The sequence below is a fragment of the Schistocerca americana genome, chromosome 8 (assembly GCF_021461395.2).
Source record: "Schistocerca americana isolate TAMUIC-IGC-003095 chromosome 8, iqSchAmer2.1, whole genome shotgun sequence".
NCBI classification, from domain to species: Eukaryota; Metazoa; Arthropoda; class Insecta; order Orthoptera; family Acrididae; genus Schistocerca; species Schistocerca americana.
Genome location: NC_060126.1, coordinates 521,715,171 through 521,737,482, shown reverse-complemented (window position 1 = coordinate 521,737,482; position 22,312 = coordinate 521,715,171). Strand labels below are relative to the sequence as shown.

Here is a 22,312-nt window from a genome sequence, read left to right as displayed (position 1 = left end):
CAATGCAGTTCCTCCAAGCGGTGCGCAACAACAAGAGCAGATATGTGACATCCATTTATTCTGAGGTAAGACTTTAATTCTGATTGTTTTACACAGGGCCAAAGACCGATATTTCGGTTTAATTGAATTCTCTTGTCACTGAATGGACTTTAATTTTTTGAAGGATTTATATTTGAGTTAGATTGCGAATTTCACATTTTTTGTTGCCATTGTCAGTACATTTCATTGTGGGCAGGTTAAGCATAGAGCCATGTCCATCAGCATTTCTAATTAGTATCGTCCTTTTTCTTTTAAAATTTTTGTAGGGAGGTTACACTTGGCTCCCATTTCTATTAAGTATTGCTTTATTTTCTTTTAAAATTTCGGTGGGGAGGTTACAAAGTTTATTTTTTTATTTTCAGACAGTTATTATCTGACAGAGCACAGGGAAAACTGTGAAACTTGCATTCATTTGTTGCAGTTTATATGGCAAACTCTTATGTTTTCATCACTTTTTTGGGAGTGATTATCAAATCCACGAGAAAACATAAATCGGGCAAGGTAGAAGAATCTTTTTACCCATTCGCCAAGTGTACAAGTTGGGTGTGTCGACAACATAATCCTGTCATGTGATGCACATGCCGTCACCAGTGTCGTATAGAATATATCAGACGGGTTTTCCTGTGGAGGAATCAGTTGACCTAAGACCTTGCGATCAAATGTTTTCGGTTCCCATTGGAGAGGCACGTCCTTTCGTCTACTAATCGCACGGTTTTGCTTTGCGGTCGCAGAACACAGACACTAAACTTATTACAGTGAACAGAGACGTCAATCAAGGAACGGAAAGATCATAACTTCGCGAAAATGAAGAAAGTAAACTTTTCACTCGAGGGAAGACCTGAACCGAGGACCTCTCGTTCCGAAGATGCTCGCGCTACCCACGGGACCACGGCGCTCCTGAACTCGTGCTCTCCTTGATGTTGCCTAACTTGCGCATGGACTACTCAGTTTGTATATTTTGCTTATTTTTTCATAGTTCCACACAACTGCTTCCTGTTTTCTCGATTGATCTGTGTTCAATTTTTCAAGGCCTATCCACTGTGCCATCTTATAACTAAATCTGAGAGGGGCGCGATGGGGAGGTTCCCTTGAAAGATAAGTTTTAACCACTCGAAAAAATCTTGCTTTCGTTTATATTTTACGTGCAAGAAACAAGTTTTTCTTGGAGGTTTCTGAAGCGCGCCACTTCTTTTCTTATAAACTTGTGCGAATCTTTTCAAACTTTGCACGAAGGTAGGTAAATGGATGAACTCAAAACGATTTCTTTTATCGAGTAAAGTTTATCAGTTGTCGAGATACGATGGTTAAAATCGGGATAAACTTAGCACCTAAAATTCGTTCTTATATGAACTGAACGCGCGAAAACTGTTTAAAAACAAAATACGCATTCTTACGATAAAATTGAAACTTCGCTTTCAAAGGTATAATATTAAAATTATGGTAGAGTAAAAGTTGGGAACCAGAATGAAAAATGCTCCTAGCCTGGCACAAAACAAGGGAGTATGTCCTGGGCAGAGTAAGGGATGTAAAGGAACGGAACTAGCTTTTCGACTTGTCTGGCCGTTTCGAAGACATTTAAATCAATACATCTTCACATATTCGTGCTTTTTTTTTTACGAATTTGCTTCTGCTGCGCAGCGAGATCTCTTAAACCCAGTCCTTGTTATATGTGTGGTGAGGTGTGTAAGAACAAATAGGCAGAAATTTATGTGCGTCTAGATAGTGGGATACATATACAATAAGAAGTATCCGAGAGTGGGAATGCATCTATAATAGGAAGTATCCCACAGTGGGGACGCATGCATCCCAAATTTCATACTGCACGGTGTGACAAATGGTATGTTGGATGGCATGTGTCATGTTACACGACATAACATGATTTATAACTTTATTTGATAGGATGCATTATATTACATGACATGGGTAATAATACCAACAAATAAAGGAGCGCAAATATGTTAAGTAATTTTGACTTAATATTTCTTAGAAGCTGCCACGTAAGTCGAAAAGCTGGTTCCCTTCTTTTACACCCGTAGCTCTGCTCCGAGGAAATATTCGTCCTTTTTGTGCTACAATTGGAGCAAATTTTTGCCCTGAGGTAGCCTTGTTACTACCGGAAGTTTTACAAACCCCAGATTTTGTTCCATTGTTACAAATATTTACGAAATCTGTCTCGGTAGATGGGCGGTCAGCAGGGAGGACTGCGGAGCAAAGGGGCCCCATTTCGATTCCCGGCTGGGCTGGAAATTTTCTCTGTTCGGGGAGTGGGTGTTGTGTTGGCCTTAGGGTCGTATCGTCGTACATGATACTACACTAGTGAGATGGCTGAATGGGCACGGCCCGAAAGTCAATATAAAAAAACAAACTTGTACGACAACCGCTTTGATAAATCTATATTTGACCAGGTCCGATAAATAGACAGTGGAGAGCACCCATCCGAATGGGTCTCGTGCGTTTCAAACAGTAGTAACGAGCGTAGTGATGCATTGATGAACAACAAAATGGTTCCAATGGCTCTGAGCACTATGGGACTTAATATCTGAGGTCATCAGTCCCCTAGAACTTAGAACTACTTAAACCTAACTAACCTAAGGACATCACACACATCCATGCCCCGAGGCAGGATTCGAACCTGCGACCGTAGCGGTCGCGCGGTTCCAGACTGAAGCGCCTAGAACAACTCGGCCACCACTGGCCGGCGTTGAACAACATACTGAATTCATATGTGAGGGGTGCGAGTTCGAATTTCCGTTCAGACCCCCCTGAGTAGTGTTTTCCTCTATTTCACTAACTCACCTAAGGCGAATACCGGGATGGTTGCTTCAATCAGACGTCGTCTGATTTCTTTCCTCCGCCATATTCATGTGGGCCAGTGATCTGTCGCCAAAGCAATGAATTTGGAAATTGTTTTCAAAAAACATTTCCGGCAACTACCGGGCGGCCGATGTTTGCATAATGCCGCAAACATGTGTCGAAACGTGGATATAACATGGCAATGTCCCTACAAATCAGCTACTGTGTACTGCTATTGTATGGCTGTAGCTTACGTCTATATTTCGAGTTCTGCTGCCGTTTGGGTTTAGTGATCGTTGGTCGTATGCAGTAAAATGGAATGGACCACGCAAAAAAAAACTGCCCTACTCTTATCTTTTTGCCTCTGAAACGCTAGGATTAAATACATTGCAGAAGGTGGAAACCAAAAATAAATAAGACCCTGTATGAAACGGAATTGAACTTTTACAAAAATATAGATTCTTCAGTGTGTCCATGTGGCAGGGGCATAAAGGAGCACATAAACCCGTGCCATATTCACTACAATCAATATAGGCAGAGCCGAAATTGGAAGAAGTTATACTTCTCAATTTTGTCAGCAGCGCTGTAAATTAATTTTAAATAAAAAAATCGATAAAATCTGTATTTTAACGACTTTATTTCATTCTGTTATTTTTTATTATTGTTCAGGCCTTCAAACAGTGCTTCGCAAACTTTATATGTTATTTGTGGCATTGTTTGTTTAGAAATTTGAAGTGAATATACAATCGCCCGTGAAAACGAATTGAGAGGAACAGCTAGTATTTGATTCATTAGAACTGATTTTTAGGCGGTTTTCCACATCCTGCTAGGTGAATACCGGGCTGGTCCCCACGTTCCACCTCAGTTACACGACTTACAGATTATGCTGTCGTATTCGCCAGACCAAAGCGGGAGGTTGACATCCTAGTGAAGTTATGTAAACCAGCCAGTTTTTACATACTCAGCTCCGGTAGGTAGTTATTCCTGCCATTTCTTCTGCGGTACGTTCTCCGCTCCCAACAACGATTAGTCCTCTGCTCGTTTGCTTAAGGTTTTCAGTGCTGGAAGTGCAACGCCGCATATAAATGCATCACCATCGTCGCTAGATATCACGCGGCGAACGATGCGGAAAATCTGCGACAGCTAATATCGCAGAAGACGCGACCACACTACGAGAAATAGCGTTACAGAGCTTGCGAATGCAGTACGAGATGTGTTTACCGCCACTGTCACCATAGACCTGAAAACATGTTCCGGGTGGAAGGGTAGAAGGGCCTTAGAGACCGCAACGTCGACGAACCGTCAAAATAATCGTTCTTCTAGGACGTTGTTGACATTCTTCTATGTACTTAGTATCGCTGCTATTATCGTTTTATTACTACTGCAAAGAGTTCGAGCAGGTGCGACGATCGTTTGAAGTCGCGTGGTGGGGCGCAAGGGAACTTTCAGAGCTGCCACGCGCGCCTGCAACAGAGCGGTGCCGGAATACTGTCGTTAGTCTGTTCTCTATCGCTTCCCCGTACAGCACTTGTTGAGCCTATTTGGCCGTGGGCAAATAAGACCCGTGAAGGCTTCCTAATTGTACATTCAGTTTATCTTTACTATATTACATTCTTTGGGGTTTATTTTTAGATTTACTGCGTAGCTCCTTGCATACGTTGGATTTAACCATATGAGGAAGTACTTTCAGATGGTTGAATTAGGAAGTCGGCAGTCACATTTACATTAATGACATAAAAGATGTATTTCGCACATACCCGCCATGTTAGCCAAGAGCGCTAATGCACTGCTTCCTGGACTCGGGCAGGCGCGCCGGCCCCTGATCGAATCCGCCCGGCGGATTAATGACGAGGGCCTGTATGCCAGCCAGCCTGGATGTGGTTTTTAGGCGGTTTTCCACATCCTGCTAGGTGAATACCAGGCTGGTCCCCACGTTCCGCCTCACAGACATTTGAACACGTTCGCACTATTTCATGGCTTACACTAGACGCAGACAGCTGGGGTACACTACTTACCTCCTGGGGGGTTCGGGATGGCGGCAGGAAGGGCACGCGGCCACCCTCTGCACGTAATACTGCCAAATCCGTAACAACACGGCCGACCCCGCCTTGGCGCGGGACAAGGCCCAAAGAGAGAAAGAAATGTACTTCGCACATGCTATTGAAATATGTATAAAATATTGTCGGACTTCTTGCCGCGTCAGTTCAGGATAAAACGTAGAGCTTACGATCATTGCGCTCGGTGACTGGTGAGCGAGGAGTCAATGTGGTCAGAGCGTGCCTCCGAGAGATCGCATCCGAGTATGGAAAGAATCCCCCATTTACACTTACCGCGATGTCTGTGTATCCACCGGACAATGTGTAATGTTTTAAGCTGGTTTCGGTGTTCGTCAGCTGTGTGAGTCCGACGCGAGAGAAGCGGTATCAGTCATGATTTCGGAATGCGGAAAAATGCACGAAGATTACTAACCACTGACTTACCTGCGTTTTCGTATGAAATGAGAAAACACACAGTATTTTACGGCGACCGTATTGAAACTGGAAGCAATAGCTAAATCTAAAGGCGTCTGTGAAATCGTGTGAATGCTGCTGCGGTGTGCACGGACAGTGGACACGTAGGGAAATTTTCTGTACACACAAGAAATTTAATTTAGTCTTTAATGTCTCCTCGGGTTTGCTGCCGGATCCTCAGACCAACGTCATTCAATATTTCGGCGATCCACCTGTCCATCATCTTCAGGAGAACGCTGCTGTTGCTGACTGCCGCTGAAAACTCGTACCGAGGCTGCAGTTCATCGTCCTACATAGCCCTTGGTAGTGTAGACAGCGCATGCGCCGCCATCGCAGCTGCTGCCCTCCAAGACCGGGCTGGTGGCAACGATATATCGCACTTAAAGGGAGAGTCCCTGAACTTGATTACTGAAAAACTAAAAGAAGAGTTAGTTAAGTTTTGTCGTCATGTGCTGAGATCCACGTATTTTTCGTTTAATGTAAACACTTTTAACATAATGACGGAGTGGCTTTGGGGAGTCTTTTATGGCCCATATTAGCCAATTTATTTACGGAGGACTGCGAGGATGCGGCATTGAAGATTTCAGCTTTGTAACCAACGTGCTTCTGGAGATACGAAGATAAGACCTTCTTCGTCTGGCCTCGTGGACGTGACATTCAACAGATTGTTGGGCCGTTGGGCCACTTCAACTGTCTTCATCCCAGGTCGAAAGTAATGGGAGGCTTCCATTTCTGGACGTCGTCGTTTAAAAAACAGTACTCTGGAACATAGTTTTCGCAGAAAGCCGACATACATCGATCAGTGTCTGCACGCTAGGAGTTGCCATCCAAAGTACCAACGCAACGGCGTCTGGTACGTAGAACATATTCCATTTCCGACGCGGACAGTTTAACCCAAGATCTTGCTCATTTGATGGCTGTTTTTAAGGAAAATGGATACTCTGAGAAGCAGATTCGTCGGGTTACGCAGTTTGGACCATTCCCGGAGGGGCACGAAGAGGAGCATATATTTGTGGTCTTCATTCCTTACACTAGGAGTGTATCGTTTAAGACTGGAAGAATTTTAAGTAGTTTTAACATTAAGAGCAAATTCCTTGCACCTTCCAAGATCGGGGCACTACTCGGCTCTGTGAAAAAGATTTGGGGCTTGGGAAGTCTGGTATATATAAAAATCCTTGTCACTGTCGGAAGCCATACAACAGTCGATCGATTCACTCAGTTCAGGACAAGTGCGTGGAACATCGCCGTCACACAAGATTACAAAGCCGGACGAATCGGCGATAGCAGAACATTGCCTAAACTAGCGACAGGGAATGAAATGTGACGACACTGTGATAGTTGCAAACATTTCCGGTTTTTTGGAACAGTGCTTATAAAGAGGCAACTGAAATTAGTTTGGCAGACAAGCTGATTGCTAGAGAGAATGGTTTTCCTCTTAGCAGGACGCGAAACCCTGTACTATCTCCCATCAAGACAGAACGTTCTTCGGTGCTGCCAGCCCGAGTGTTTGGAAATAGCCTTTAAGCGCGATATATCGTTGCCGCCGGTGTTCCGCCAACCCAGTCACGTGACGGCCGGCTCATGCGCCGTGTACGGTACGGAAGTCTGCGTTGGACGACCAATTGCAGCCTTGGCATCAGTTTTGAAGAGAGTTCTTCAGCAGCAGCAGCAGCGTTCTGCTGAAGATGACGAACAGGCGGATACTGAATCACGTTTATTTCCGAATCCAGCAGCGAAACCGAGGAGACTTTCAACACTTATCAAGCTAGGAAAGCCTACAAAGTCTCACAAGAAACGCTGCCTTTCACACAAATTGTTCGCGATTTCAAGAAACCATTTCTCGTAATTTTTTGCCGTTACGATCGGGAGGACGAATAGGAGCGTCACTTAGGTACACGTTTAACAACTGCACTGCTGCGATATGTTTACTTGAGAGTAAGGCTACCCGCCAGTGCTCTAAAATTAGTAACTAGTCCGAAGCCACACAAAATTACGGCAGCTAAAAGAATCCAACACTCATAAGCAACTTTTAATACAAATCAGAGATGCCTTACAAAATACTGTGACCGGATTTGAACGTCGCTCCATCCCACTGCAAGTCCTGCACCGCAGCGCTCGATTCGCAGTCTTCTGCGCCATAATTGGCTACAGTCAGGACAAACCTGCTATTTCTTATTGACATCTACACTCCAAACCTCCCACAAAAACATCGAATCCTTGTTTCCGAAACAGTTTATAAGATAAACCCGATTGTAGCGTGCCAGATGTACTAGTAGCAGCGTGACTGAGCCCCATGAACAATTCAACAGGAACCTGTTGGTTTCCCGCGAACGCCTTCACCTCCTTAAAAAGCTGATTTCCTCTGATGTGGTACTTTTTACGTCCACTTCTAATGTTTGTCTGTTCTGTTCTTAGTTAAGTGATACTGTACTGAACTTTTAAACGTGCTAAGTATAGGGCACATCTGGAAAAAATACGTGTACTACCTTTTCGGTGAAATGGAGCTAAATTAGACTTGTATTCGTGTGCTACGCCTGAGAAGGAGTCTTTGCGACTGTCTAGTGAGTTTTATCGACGTCGTGACGTTGATATACAAAGTTGTTTCGCGTGCATGGCGACGAGAACTACCACAACACAAATGAAATACTTCTAGTACTTCAAACGTAGACAATACAATAAAAAATTAACATACACCTTTTTTAACGTAGCAATGTAAAAATAATGCTGTAAGCAAGTAAAGCGTTGACTGAGAAAATGTTAAAAAAAATTTTTTTTTCATTATATGGCGCAAGAGTAGCAGCCTAAAGCGAACAGATAAAGCAAGCAATGAAAAGTGGCAGCAAAATTAGGCGGGTGTAGGGGAAGCACTAAACAGGAGGGATAGATTTCTGGCACAAATGCTACGTCGTGTAACAGAGGGATCAACAGTGAGATAAAACTGAAAGCGTTGAGCATAGTGGGAGATGAGACATGTGTACGTGACAAGAAGAGATGAAGGGGAGTGTCACACCAGTTACAGCTGTTGGCTAAAACAAAAACTAAAAGGAATAAATAAAGATATGCCGGTGATAGACCAAGAATGACTAGGTTCCATGCAGGAGGGTCGGTCTGTGATGGGCATTGACGAGAACTCCTTTGTTCCTGCAGACCAATCTGGAATCTGGAATGCATCAGCAGACTATCAGCACATCTGCAGACGCCGTAAGTCTCTTGGCAAACTCTCTCACTTACTACAACAATTGTTTGTAATCTCAAACAAAAAGAACTTATACATATTATAAGCGTTCATATTATAAGAGAACTGCGCTAATAGCAGAAGAGAGGTAAAGGAGTCATAACTGAAAGTACGGAATGGAGGAGGAACAAAATATTTCGGTAACAAGAAATTTTGAAGCAAGTTTTATTTTTTTAATGCGTAAAACACTGTTGACTGCCTTTGGTAGCTTAGTTTCTTTAGAGGCAGAGAAATGATGTCTATGTAAATAAAACTATTATTTTTCTACTGGATTAACCGAGCTGCCGTTTACACCGCTGTCGTTCCTATAGAATGGTGAGTCTGCTTGCTTCTATTTACAACCTGCTCGCTTTTTCGATTCATCAACTGCTGGGCCCAAAAAAATCTTCCATTATAATTTTATAATATAACAGGAAATATGCTGAAGTGTAACACTTCAAACTGTTTACGATGAAATGAAAAAACAAAATCTTCCTACAATGTTTATGTGGTCGAACATAGGGTCTACACATAAATTCCGATCAGTACAATCACTAAAAAGCTGAAACTATAATGTTTTAATTATTTCACGTCCATTCGTCTGCATACTTCGCGTAGTCGGAGGAAGGGAGGAAGATTGGAGTTTAATGTAAAGTCGACAGTAGCATCATTACAGACGAAGCCAAGATCGAATTACGAAAAGAGAGGGAAGGAAATCGGCCGTGTCCCTTTCATGGAAACCATCTCGCCATATGCCTGGAGCGATTTAGAGAAAACACGACCACCTAACTACGGGCGGCCGGAAGGAGATTTGAACTGTCGGCCTCCCGAATGCGAGTCCACTGTGCTGATCACCGTGCCACCACGCTCTATTTGCGTAACCGATTAGAAGACACAAATGGTGCTCGGGTCACATTAATTCTCTATTATTAAGTATGCCGCAGGATGCGAAATGATGTTATAGACTTACTGAATTAACGCGCCACGAAAGGTGTTTCTTGCGAATTTGGCGAACTTTCTATCAACAACAAGAATGACTACAGATCACCCATTTGCTATAACTTCAAACGAGTGGAACAAAAACAGCCACCTTAAGTAGTAACTTGTCACAACATTCGTCAGTACAACCAAGGAAGACCCGCGAGAAAAGTTGTTCTCACTACTGTTCCAAATAAGATAGTCGCGAACAAGAAAAGGAAGAAATATAACGAAAGCAGCAGGCTATAAAACAAAATGTCAATTTTCGTTACAATTGTTAGACAATTTCATTTCACTTCGTACGTATTTTATTTATTTATTCGTCCATAGACCATTTAGTACAATAGTAACGAACATGTCAGATACACTACAGAAATAAAACACACATATAAAAAAAAAACACTTCAAAACACGATAGGATTATGTGAGGGTAGGACAGAAAGACTGCCATGGCGTCACCAAAGAAACCATCCCAGCATTCACATTAGCAACTTGGGGAATCCATGGAAAACCCAAGTCAGGATGGTCGGACTGGGTATAACTCCCGTGTTCTCGAATGCAAGTCCAGGACATTGACTTTGACACTCGCCAGTGCATGATTGGAAGGGGAATCACACATACAGTACTTAACTGCATCAGCATATACGAGAATGCTGTGTCACGTTTGTATTAAGTTTTTATTCATGTAGCACTACACATGAAGTTTTACTACGTTGGGCAGCATATCTGAAAATGTGTAGGGCTACGTCTAGATGAAGTAAAACATACAGGAATTAAAAAGGTAAGACTCCGCTAAGCAAGTAGATTCAATTGGAAATAGGTTGCAGTAGACAAAATAGACTAACGTGGCGAGCTGCATGAAACCAGTCTTCCAACTGAAGAACACAACCCAGCTTTTAAGTCTTGACGCTGGTACGGCGCGCTGAAGCTAATTAAAGTTTATCGTAAACTAGTCCTTCAGAGTGCGCTTTGGTAAGTGACCTCTGTATCTAACAACGACCACAATGTAATTTCTAACTTCAGACACGCTACAGTTCGCCGGGACACAATCTCTGCAAATATTTCGCGGCCGCTTCTCCGCGCTTGTCATAAATGCGGAACACAAACAAGTAAACTCATTGCTGAGAACAGCAAACGGAGAATATGAGTACTGCTCTTGTTTCTATGCCCGTAAAATATGTTCGCTTTTTCTGGAGGCGACTGTCTTCTGCATTTAAGCCGCCCAAGTAATGTTTAGCATTTTCGTTCCCCAGGAGTAATAACGAAAGAGGCTTTATGTAACTAACATTGAACTGTTGCTCAGTTCCGTATAAAGCTTCTGTCGAAGTGAGACTTGGCGAAAACACTTAAAAACCTACTGTCGCACTTTGGGGAGGGAAAATTAAGACATGAGTTACGCCTACCTGATACAATGAGGGCTTCGTTTGGTCCCACGGTGTAAATGTTTCCCATTTCTGTGATAATCCAATGAACACTTCACTTGACGAACTATATAACGATGTCTCGAGCACTACAGTTGCACGGCAAACCAGCTGCACATTCCACTTTACGCGAAAAATAACAACGCTGACAGATCCGCGCAGCCTTACCCGCAGTGATGCTTACCCGGCATGCAACGCTCGAACATAAGAAGCAAACCTATATCGATCGTTTGGTCGCAGTCTTCTGTTCAGTCCTTATTAACTAAATATAAATAACAAAGCCGTGATTGTTTTGAGCATTAATCTTTTCTAAAAATTCGCACAACAATGTTTCTTCCTACCATAAAAGTTATAATCAATTGCGAGATATGTAGTGGCACTCACTCGGAACGTAACAATATAGTAGGCTGTGACTTCGCAGCTTGGTAGTAAGTTTCCCGTAACAGCCAATCACCAAAGCATCGTTAATCATAGGAAGTTGGGGAATTTGTGGTAGTTCGAGAGAGTGAGGAGGGAGTTCTGTCATACTGAGTCCAGAACGAGGTAATTGTGTAAATATCATTAACTTCTTTGTGTGAATACAGAGGTTTACCACACCGTTATGTGGTTCGCGTTTTCCAAGTAGTGAAACTGACACTTATGCGAAAAGACAGGTTATGGTATGAAATTAACACTATTTAACGATTTGTGTTCACTTTTCTTTTGTTCTGAAACTTTAAAAAGATGCCTTTCCATATTAAAGTTCGGTAAGTAATTAATATCATCATGGAACAACACACACTCTTTCTCGCTAATATTTAAACTACCTGGCATTGTTTACATTGGTGTTCGCGCGTACGTGTGTGTACAACCTACAGTGTCTGGTTATAGTTAAACAGTTGATGACACAATTATTCGTTTAAATTGTACACTGGACAACGAGAAAACTTTCAGGAATGATTTTCTAAGCGGAAGCGCAGTAACTTGTCCGATTTCTGCGTATGTTCGTATTTAGATAGGTACAGTATATTAAAATACATATTAAACCGTAGTAATTGGTAATGAAATCGAGTAAAGTTGAGACCTAAATTGTTTCGTGTTATTATTTGTGCTAGATCAAAATACGTCTCGAGAATGTACACAAAACGCCAAAGTAAGAGTTATTTGAAATGCACATTGAGATTTTCTTGTCTACCACATACAGTCTACTCTAAATAGTTAGTACGATGGCCGCAACAAGTTTTTAGAGTTCAGAGTTGAAGAAAGTTTATTACTAGGTGCTTTTGTTCGTGGGTTGTCTAAAATCATATAATTTTGCGAGATTCATTTTCTTTTTGCTTGACTCATCACTGGACTACAATAACTGAATTTCTGAAGTTATTGATGCATGTATTACGAGGTTGGAGAACGTGTATGTTTATTTTCACCCATTGCTTCATTTTTCTACAAAATGCTTTATTCAAGTTTTACAATGATTTGTTGATGTATGTTTAAATTTCACCTGATTACTTTTCCATAATTTACAATATTATGTTCTGCTAGCACACCACACTGTGTGTGTGTGTGTGTGTGTGTGTGTGTGTGTGTGTGTGTGTGTGTGTGTGGTATTTATATATGATTTATACACATTTAAAATTGTTTTTACTTTCTTAGTGTGTGTTTTTAATGAGTGCCTAAAAGTCTCATGTGGTGTTAGAGAAAAATGCTGAAAATAACCTGAGAAGATCAAGTAACTAATGAAGGGATACTGCACTGATTTGGAGAGAAATAGCTTTATGATATAACTTACTTGGCCAAAAGAAGGGAGAGGTTGGACACACTCTAAAATATTAGAGAATAGTTAATTCAGCATGGAGGGAACTGTGGTGTATATAAGTTGTAGAGGGAGACCATAGGTTGACTGCAGTAAGCAGTATCAACAGGGTTGCCACAAGTTCTGAAAATCGGGTAAATATCAGGGAATATCAAACATGTCAGGGAAATTTGGGAAAAAACGCTCTGGAAAAATCTTGTTTTTGTCTCAGTAGATGAAATGGTCTGTTTACTGAGATGTCGTGCATCATCGCTGGCTGGGCATAGCGGAGTACAAGTGCCGCTTCCTGCACCTTCATTCTTATTACTTCTCCCCTCTACCACTCCCCGTAGCTTGCAGGCAGTGCTGCCACCACTTCTTGCCACTAGCCTAGCAGTTGCTGGCGAGAGGCAGGGAAGCGTGAGGAATCATTTGTTCGGATCTGATTCTCGGATATTGTTGATGCAGCAGCTGGGGATGCTAGTCATGTGTGCACGAGTTGTGTCTGAGTGATTTTGTGCGTGCGTGTGTGTGCGCGCTCTCATTTTCTGGCAAAAGCTGTGGCCGAAAATTTGGTCCAGGTCACTGTGCGCCACCTTTTATTGGATTGTGTTTTATTTTCTGACCAGTGGTTGGCTAAATGGCTCTGAGCACTATGGGACTTAACAGTCTGACCAGTGGTCCGCGGCTGACTTGCCGCCCATGTTTTACATAAATGGCCAGCCAGTGACAAATCCCTGTGGCGTCCTTGACATTCCTTTCTCGTTTTCATTAAGTTTTATTTTCTTATACAGCATTTTGCATCTTTTCCCACTTTCTTTGCAGGTATGCTTCAATTTTACTAAATTTGTCCACATTTGTTTCTTTTAATGTATGTCAGGGCGCTGATGACATCGACGTTGAGTGCCCATAAGCCCCAAAACACACACACACACACACACACACACACACACACACACACACACACACACACAAGAATGTCGTTGTCTTTTCTACATGCTTGTCTGTGGCTCAGTGATCATCTTTACATTGAGTTTCTATCTATCCTCATTAATATTGATTCTCAGAGCATTTGCACAAGTAATCTGTTGCGTGGCTTGATCACTGCTGTCTCATTTCGTCAACATGGTGTCTGTGATACATGAATACATGAGTGGACTTCCCATGACAGACCGAAACCGTAGGCCATTTCTGCAGGTATCTCTAATGGATCAGGCCTGCCGATCTGAAGCTCATCATTTCCCACTACTGTGCAGCCTCTTTCCATTTAATCTTGTGTCACTGATCTGCCCGTAGGTCGGGTCTGTTTGTGTGTAGTGTAATGTGGAAAATTTTCGTCGTTTATCCATGGACCCAGAACTGCAATGTTCCTCAGCAGGCCAGAGGCCAAGGGCAATTGTTTTTAGGTATTGCGACTGTCTCGCTGCAAATACATTGTATAGTGCGATCTTTTATAAACATTTTATTTATTCTCGTAAATTTTGGCACTACAAAAGTAATTTATATATTTATTAAGAAGTATGGATGATAACAAGAACAAAATTGTGGCCATCATTGGAAGTTTGTAGGCTATTTACTCCCATATTTCTCAAAAGAAAATTCACACAGTACCCGTAAAATAATAGACACAACACAGTGGTAACATTTTATTGGTGATCACATATAGTTTTGGTTTACACAACTCTTCCCCGACTTCTTTCAAGAGGCCTACTTTTTTCTGAGGTTATTTCTGAAATCAGTGAACGTATTTTAAACCTGTCTTGCAACTCCAAGAAAATGCCTCTTTTTGTTTCCTTACATTGAAATAAAATAACAACAGTGGTCTTAATGAAATATATATACCATTTGGTTTGCTTTCTCCATCTAAAAACAGTTCATTACAGAAGCTCTTACTTTGTCAACTCATATGTTTACTTACCCTTGACATCTCAAAATTTATGCTAAAATTTGTCTCGAAATCAATGAATTTCACTTGGGGAAACTTGTGGCAACCTTGATCAAGTATACATGGGTTTCAGAAGCTATGCAGAGATGTTAACAGGATATTCTGAAGGGAAAGCTCATATCTGCATAGTTTAGAGGAGCTGGTGTACAAGGAAGTGCTCAAAATAGAGGGGGGGGGGGGGGGGGGGGAGAGAGAGAGAGAGAGAGAGAGAGAGAGAGAGAGAGAGAGAGAGAGAGAGAGAGAGAGAGAGTGTTATGTGTTTGGGAACTGCATGATAGAGTTTGCAGTTAGTTACAGGTTGATAATGACGGTTCATACAGGTAGGTAATTGTCATAGCCGTAGAACTCATTTATAACTATATATATGACGGTAGTATCTGTTCCCGAAAGAACGGTTACCGTGGATGACCATGCAGCTTTGCTAGAAATGAAATGATAATTAAATAGACATCCTAGCTGCAGGCAGGCATTGATACACTTCATACACTTCATTTTCAACATGTCCCCAGGCATTGATACACTTCATACACTTCATTTTCAACATGTCCCCAATGAAGTGTATCAATGCCTGCTTGCAGCTAGGGTGTCTATTTAATTATCATTTCATTTATAACTGTCTATGTATGAAATGGCCAATTGCACATCATGATGCTGGAAAGGGGAGATATTAAATTCAACAGGTTTTCGTTAGTGATTCAGATTATACAATAAAAAGCGCTTAATTATCCTCTTCAGATCAGTGTAAACGAATACTTTACACTGCACATAATTGAATTTATTTCATTTCTTTTATTATGTAATGATTATGTAAACCATTTTATCCTGTGAACAGAAGAGACTGATAGTTCTTGTTTGATTGTGAGCAGGGATTGGGTAGGGGTGGGCTAGGATATTTCATGAGTTAGGTGGGTGATGGAATGATATTTTGTGTGATGACAGCTGATGTGTCTAGAACAATGAGGAGAGATAGTTGAGAAACTGAGTTTCCAAGGTCTGGATAGTATTGGGTTTTAAGTGAACTGTTTAATTACTGATTTCCAATGGTGATGTGTTTGTTGGCACCATAAGAACAGGAAATCTATATCAGGACTAGCTTTGTAGGATATTACCCATGTTTGTAAAAGCTCTAGCAAGGTTATGGGCATTTTTTGGTAACTCCTGCTTACCACTCCATCTGGATTTAATAATTGGCTAATGTACTGAAGGATCAAAGTAAATAAGTGGCATGGTGCTATAGAATGTGATATTGCATTACCAATGGCAATTTTATTTGGCCAGTTTTGCATGAACTTTATTATGTCCTCTGAAACAGTGTGTAATACCAGATATTGACTTTGTCCTGTGACACGATGATGTCGTTTGTTTGCCCATACACACTCAAATGGAAAAATAACAGAAAACTGACCAGTTTTTGTGTGATATTGATAGAGCACTTACTCATGAAAGACAAAGCTCCCGAGTTCGAGTCTCGGTCTGGCACACAGTTTTAATCTGCCAGGAAGTTTCAGTTTTTGTGTGTATATTATTTTTTCAATTAGTCTGTGCAATTCGGCATTTGTCACATACGGTACATGAAATATTAGTAGAAATGAGTCACTTTGCCATGGGTATGTCATGTCATTTGCATTTGAGAGATGGAGGTTCACATCACACTATGGCTATTTACATAAACTTTCACTACATTACAAACACCAGTCATGGCAATTGTTGCTTGAAAATGAGATGTGATGTCTTCTTCCCGCTCTTTGCACTCAATCTGACCTTCTCTACCTCCAGTGATCGTGTCGATGAGATATTGCCCCCCCCCCCCCCCTCCTAAAATTGCCCTCCCCCCCTCCTAAAAACACACACACACACACACACACACACACACACACACACACACACACACACACACACACACACAAAGTGTCATGCTAACATGTTTTGTGTATTTAAGTGTTCTCTATTATAGTGCTAAAATTTTGTCACTTCTGTGTGTTCTTGTGGCTATTATATCATCAACCACACCCACACTACTTTCATATTGTAGCAAGTTAGGACCTGATCTTCAGAGAGTGGTATATCTTTTGTTGTGCTCCATCTGTAATTACCTATTGCCAGTGGGACATTAAACCATAATCTTTTTTCCTTTTGAGTAAAATCAAACACTGGAAACTTCAGGCAGGAATATCAGCAATGTAGGAAAAGATTGATTGCTGCCTACCGTAAAGAAGATGCAGTAAGTTGCAGACAGGCACAATTAAGGCACTTACATAAAGCTTTTGGCCACAACCTTCCTCTCTGATGGTTCCATCTACACCTCTGTCAACATTAAATCCACCAGCCCTCAACAGTATCTGCATTTCGACAACTGTCGTCTTTTTCACACCAGAAAATCCCTGTCACACAGCCTGGACACCCGAGGATGGCAGATCTGCAGTGACAAGAATGCCCTTCTTGGTATGCTGAGGGGTCTCACCAAGGTCTTCACAGACCTACCCCCAGACCTAGTCCACAAACAGATCTCTCATACCCTTTCCCCTCACACCCCAAATCATCCCATCACCCCCAAGGACCAGCCACAGAGGAGTGTCCCCTTCATCATGCAGTACGACCCGAAGTTGAACAACTGAACTACATCCTTCACCAGGGCTTTGTGTACCTATCATCTTGCCCTGAAATGGGGAACATCCTACCCGAGAAACTTTCCACACTTCCTAAAGTTGTGTTGCATCACCCATCCAACCTTTTCAATATCCTATTCACCCTTATGCCACTCGCAATCCCAGCCCCTTGCCATAAGCATCGTATCACTGCGGAAGGCCCAGGTGCAAAACCTGCCCAATCCATCCAGCACTTCCTATTCCAGTCCTGCCACAGGTTTATCCCACCCCTTCAGGGGCCAGGTCACCTGTGAAAGCAGCCAAGTCATTTACCAGCTCTGCTGCAGTAATTGCACAGCTTTTTATATATGATACGACTACCAACCAGCTGTCCACCAGGATGAACAGCCACCGCCAAACTGTGGCTCAAAGCAAAGTAGACAACCCTTGTGGCACAACATGCAGCTGAACATACCACACTTGATTTCAGTGACTGCTTGACCACCCAGGCCATCCCTTCACCACCAGCTTTTTTGAACAGCACAGATTGGAGTTACCTTTACAATGCGTTCTCTGCTCCTGTAATTATCTCAGCCTGAACGTATGGTAACATGTTGTCCCCACACCCCCTACCCAACAGTTTCCACACTTTCTGTGCTGTATGTCTGATTCTGTTTATTTGCCACCCTATGCCAATGCACGCACCAATCTTTTGCTGCTCCTCTCTTTTTTTTGCTCCTTTTGTCTCCCAACTCCATATCCTACAACCTCCTGACGCTGCACCTGTTGGCATTCTAGGCCCTGCACACACTACCAGAAAACATTCGTCAATCTCCCCACCCATACGCTATATGTGCACGAGATGTGTTTGACGGTGTATGAATGGTGTGTGTTTCTCTCTCTGATGAAGGCTGTGGCTGAAAGCTTTATGTGAGTGTATTTTAATTGTGCCCGTCTGCAACTTAATGTGTCTTCTATATGGTAAGTAGCAATCTGTCTTTTTCTCCATTGGTGATATTCATTTTGATCAGATAATAGCTGAAGCAACTAGGTTTCTAAAGTCTGTCTTGTTGCCTGTTTACATTACTTTCTGGTGCCAGGGTAAGGGTACAAAAGAAACTGGGCCTTTTTCACTTCTTGAAGCAATTACTAGAGTTCCTAAGGTCTTTAACTTCAATCGGAATATTCATATTTTGTCGTGCATATTGCTACCAATGGCGCACAAATCTGCCAGAGCCACAAGAGTCAGTGCCTATGATCTGAGTGCTTCTAAGTGTCAGATACTGGCATCATTCTTATCTTATGCATCAGTATTATAATCATTATGCTAATCATGTACCAGCAGAGTCATCAGGTCAAGATTGTTATTCAGAAATCTGTTTGTGCATGTTTGCCTTCAGATATGCTGTTCAAGAAATAAGAGCTTGAAGTGTGGACACACATATATAAGACTGTTGTAGAGGATATTGATTTCATGATTACTTGAGGTTACATTAAGTGCTTGCATTAACACCAACAGAACATTGTTTATCTGTATGCTTCATGAACACGGGAAAGTTAGATTTCATTGTTACTCCTTTATTTTCTTACAGATAACTCTGTTGGAGACATGTCGGAGTCCAGTGATTTGGATCGTCAGATAGAGCAACTTAAGAAATGTGAAATAATAAAAGAATCGGAAGTGAAAGCACTTTGTGCCAAAGCCCGAGAAATCTTGGTGGAAGAAAGCAATGTTCAGAGAGTAGATTCCCCAGTAACAGTAAGAAAATTCACATTAAGAAATTTCTAATTATTTTTTTAGCCTGTAGAAGTTGAGTAGTCTAATTTTTACAGTGTGCACGAGATATAGGATTATTCTTTGTATTGAGTATAATTGTAGGCTCCATGAGCTCTTGTTGTAAATTGTGCTTTCTATTTTCCTTTCTTTGTCGCAGGTATGTGGTGATATACATGGACAGTTTTACGATCTGAAAGAACTATTTAAAGTTGGTGGTGATGTTCCTGAAACAAATTATCTTTTTATGGGTGACTTTGTTGATAGAGGTTTCTACAGTGTGGAGACATTCTTATTGCTTTTGGCATTGAAGGTAAACTATTTCTACATTGTTTCATATAAACAAAAGAATTGCTGCCGATGTAATTGTTTGATGACCTTACCAGAAAGACCTTGTTTGACAGATTAAGTTTGTTAAATTTGTTGCTTTACTACTAACAGACTGCAGTTTGCAGAAAAAATATTTTTACACTGGATGTGGATGGTGAGGCAGGGTGATACATCTTGTATCCAGGCACAAGCAGTTCTATAATCTGTCAGTAAACTGAAGTACAAACAGCAGTTGTGATGGGGGAAGATATTCCTGGAAGAACGCTTAAACTGCCGTACAGTAAGACTAAGATCTAATTTGCTGTCTAGCAATACAGTGCAGTGTGCTGTGATTTACATAGCTTCTGTTCATGAACATTTGGTGCTTTATTAGTTACTACTTTTTTTCTCAATGAAGTATTCACACATTTAGTGAAAATAGACATTGCCTGAGCTGTGCACTGCAGAATGGTTGTTTTAATGTTGTAGAAGTTTGTAGATGCTCCTTGTCATGTAGCTAGGTAGGCAGAGTAAGGGAAATCACCTGCTCTCTCTTCAGTTTACAGACAGACTATAACACTGTGTGCTTACATGGCTTCTCACATTTATTATTATTATTATTATTATAATTATATGGCTGTAGCTGTCAGTAGAATAAAGGTTTTTAATTGATGTCATTTTTCTTTTATAGAGAAAAATATCACTTTACAATTTTTTACAGACTGTGGACTGCAGTTCAAAGAAATTATTCAAAAGTGATATTCAGGTCATTATTGATCCATCTATGGTACATCTTATGAATTTAGGGCCATTTTAGGATCACTCTATAGAGTGATTTGGTAATTATTGTAAACAGATGCTCTGAGTTTTCAGTGAATCTACATAAGATGAGAGTTGTATGTACAAACATTTGTTGTGCACTCAAAATTTTGCTTTCAGTAGTAGGAAATGTGCGGTGTCAGTCATTATTTACATACAGCATATTATTGCATTGTCTTAAGATTGTAGACTCGTCTTCCTGTATGTATTAATTTGTCATTTCTGTAAAGGAACTTGCAAACTGAATTAAATGCCGACTGTAAATGCCTATGAAGAATGTGTGCGACAGTCTGTGGAAGAGTTTCTTACTTCAGTTACACCCGAATAACAGGGTGATCCATAGCTCAGTTTGACTAATACTTCAATCTCTGATATTATTGACAGGATTTGCTAATTGTAGCTAAATTTGCTAAGATACGGTTTAAGGATCCTAAAAGGAAGTTGTGTGCGTGTAAGTAATATGGAGACAATAGAGGGTTTAAATTAGATTGTCTAAGGGTAAGACAGAGGTTTAAGAACAAAATCTTAAACTGCAAAATATTTCCAGGAGCAGATGTGGACTCTGACCAGATTGTGTAAAATTTGTATAACCGAGGGTCACCAGCACAACTAACTCACAAAATAGGATTAAACTTCTCCCTACTAGAATGGCAATAGCTGAAGAAACTATAGAAATCTTCTAGATACCAAGTAGTGGCTGCAGAAGACCAACACAAGACCCAGTAGAAATCGTTGGATAACACTTGAAATGTACAAGCTACTCAACAAAAGAGAAAATAAGTTGATGTGGCGCGTGCAGTTCCTCGGAACCATTGAGGCCCTTCGGAAAACGAACCCTGAGAAAACTATTTCACCTAGTAAACAAGATGTGAGAGGTGCAGAACACCCTTAGATGTAAAAAAAGAATGTAACCATTCCAGTTCCATAGACGGCAGGTGTAAGTGTGAATATTACCAAACCATAAGTTTAATAAGTTATGCTTGCACAAATAATTCTTTAAACCTACCTTTATTGTATTGTTACTGGTCTCCAGGTTTTTGATTCAGCTGTTTCAGCTGTTGCCAGTTCCACCTGTGCATGGTTACTTCTAACCAAGTGTTCAAACGTTTCTTGTATTGGTGCCATTTTAATGCCCTTTAGTTTAGCTTGTGCTCTGGTTAGTATAAAATTCCGCTCAGTCAGTACCTCTCATTCAAAGATTGCTGAACTGGTCTAAATGGATGCTGCTTGTTACAGGAATAACTGCTACACGGTCAACAGATAAAACTTTTGATCCTTTATCTCTGCTAGTCTGTTTCCTTTATATACATATCTTGAATGGCTTAAATGACTGTTTTTACATTCACCAAAATAAACAGAAAAACAGGCGTTGACTCTGTATTCAATCATTCCATCTTTTAATGAAAAACTGTGGAATTGGATTTAGATGTAGCATGTGAGTAAAACAAGCATTGTATGTAGTAACGGTGCACTTGCACAATAAATTTATTTGGTCGAGCGACATGCAGTTTGCTTAATGTTCCTCACACCCATACTCTTGCCCCTACAGTGAGTTGAAGCAGTGATAATTGTGTGCTGTAATGATTGTGTATAACATTCATGAATTCTGAAAGCAAAGTTTGTAAGTTTGTTACCATTTGACTTCCACTGGACAGTCAAAGTAAGCCTTTCATACAACTCATGAATGGAGTCCACGTAACTCCACACTCCATGCAACACAGTTTGTTCACCTTCTGCTAGACAGATTCATATTAGTCTCATCAGTTATTCAATTTTTCAAAACCACACTCCATCTACTTTCTGTCACTACATGATCGTGGTTCTTTCTCTCTATGGATAATCTTCACCCAAAAATTAATTCCTTCTTTTCTTGTCCTGTCAATAGATATGCCTCTTCTCTTCTTGAGCTGTCTCCAAAGAATATTTTGCATGCTTTATGTTCAGTTAAGATATCGCCAATACATCCCGCCAAGATGCCATTGCTCAGCCCCTCTGACAAAATTCTTTGTTGTGTCTGGAAGTATTCCAAAACTGCTCCACTTTCTCTTCTTATTACAGTAACCTCAACACTAAAACCAATCCTCCATTAACATATTTCCATTACTTACACCATATTTCCACCCCACGTGAACTGTCTCCACTGTTGTTTAATTA

General features: G+C 41.1%; 1 protein-coding gene across 1 annotated transcript in view; it reads left to right on the top strand.

The window, feature by feature from the left end:
* The first annotated feature begins 11,347 nt into the window (after positions 1-11,347).
* Positions 11,348-22,312, top strand: part of LOC124544991 (serine/threonine-protein phosphatase 4 catalytic subunit) — a 36,733-nt gene continuing 25,768 nt past the window's right edge. The window contains exons 1-3 of the mRNA XM_047123748.1: positions 11,348-11,498; positions 18,849-19,015; positions 19,191-19,343. Of these exons, the coding sequence (XP_046979704.1) occupies positions 18,866-19,015; positions 19,191-19,343 (303 nt within the window). The 5' untranslated portion in view covers positions 11,348-11,498; positions 18,849-18,865. The remainder of the gene's footprint in view (positions 11,499-18,848; positions 19,016-19,190; positions 19,344-22,312) is intronic.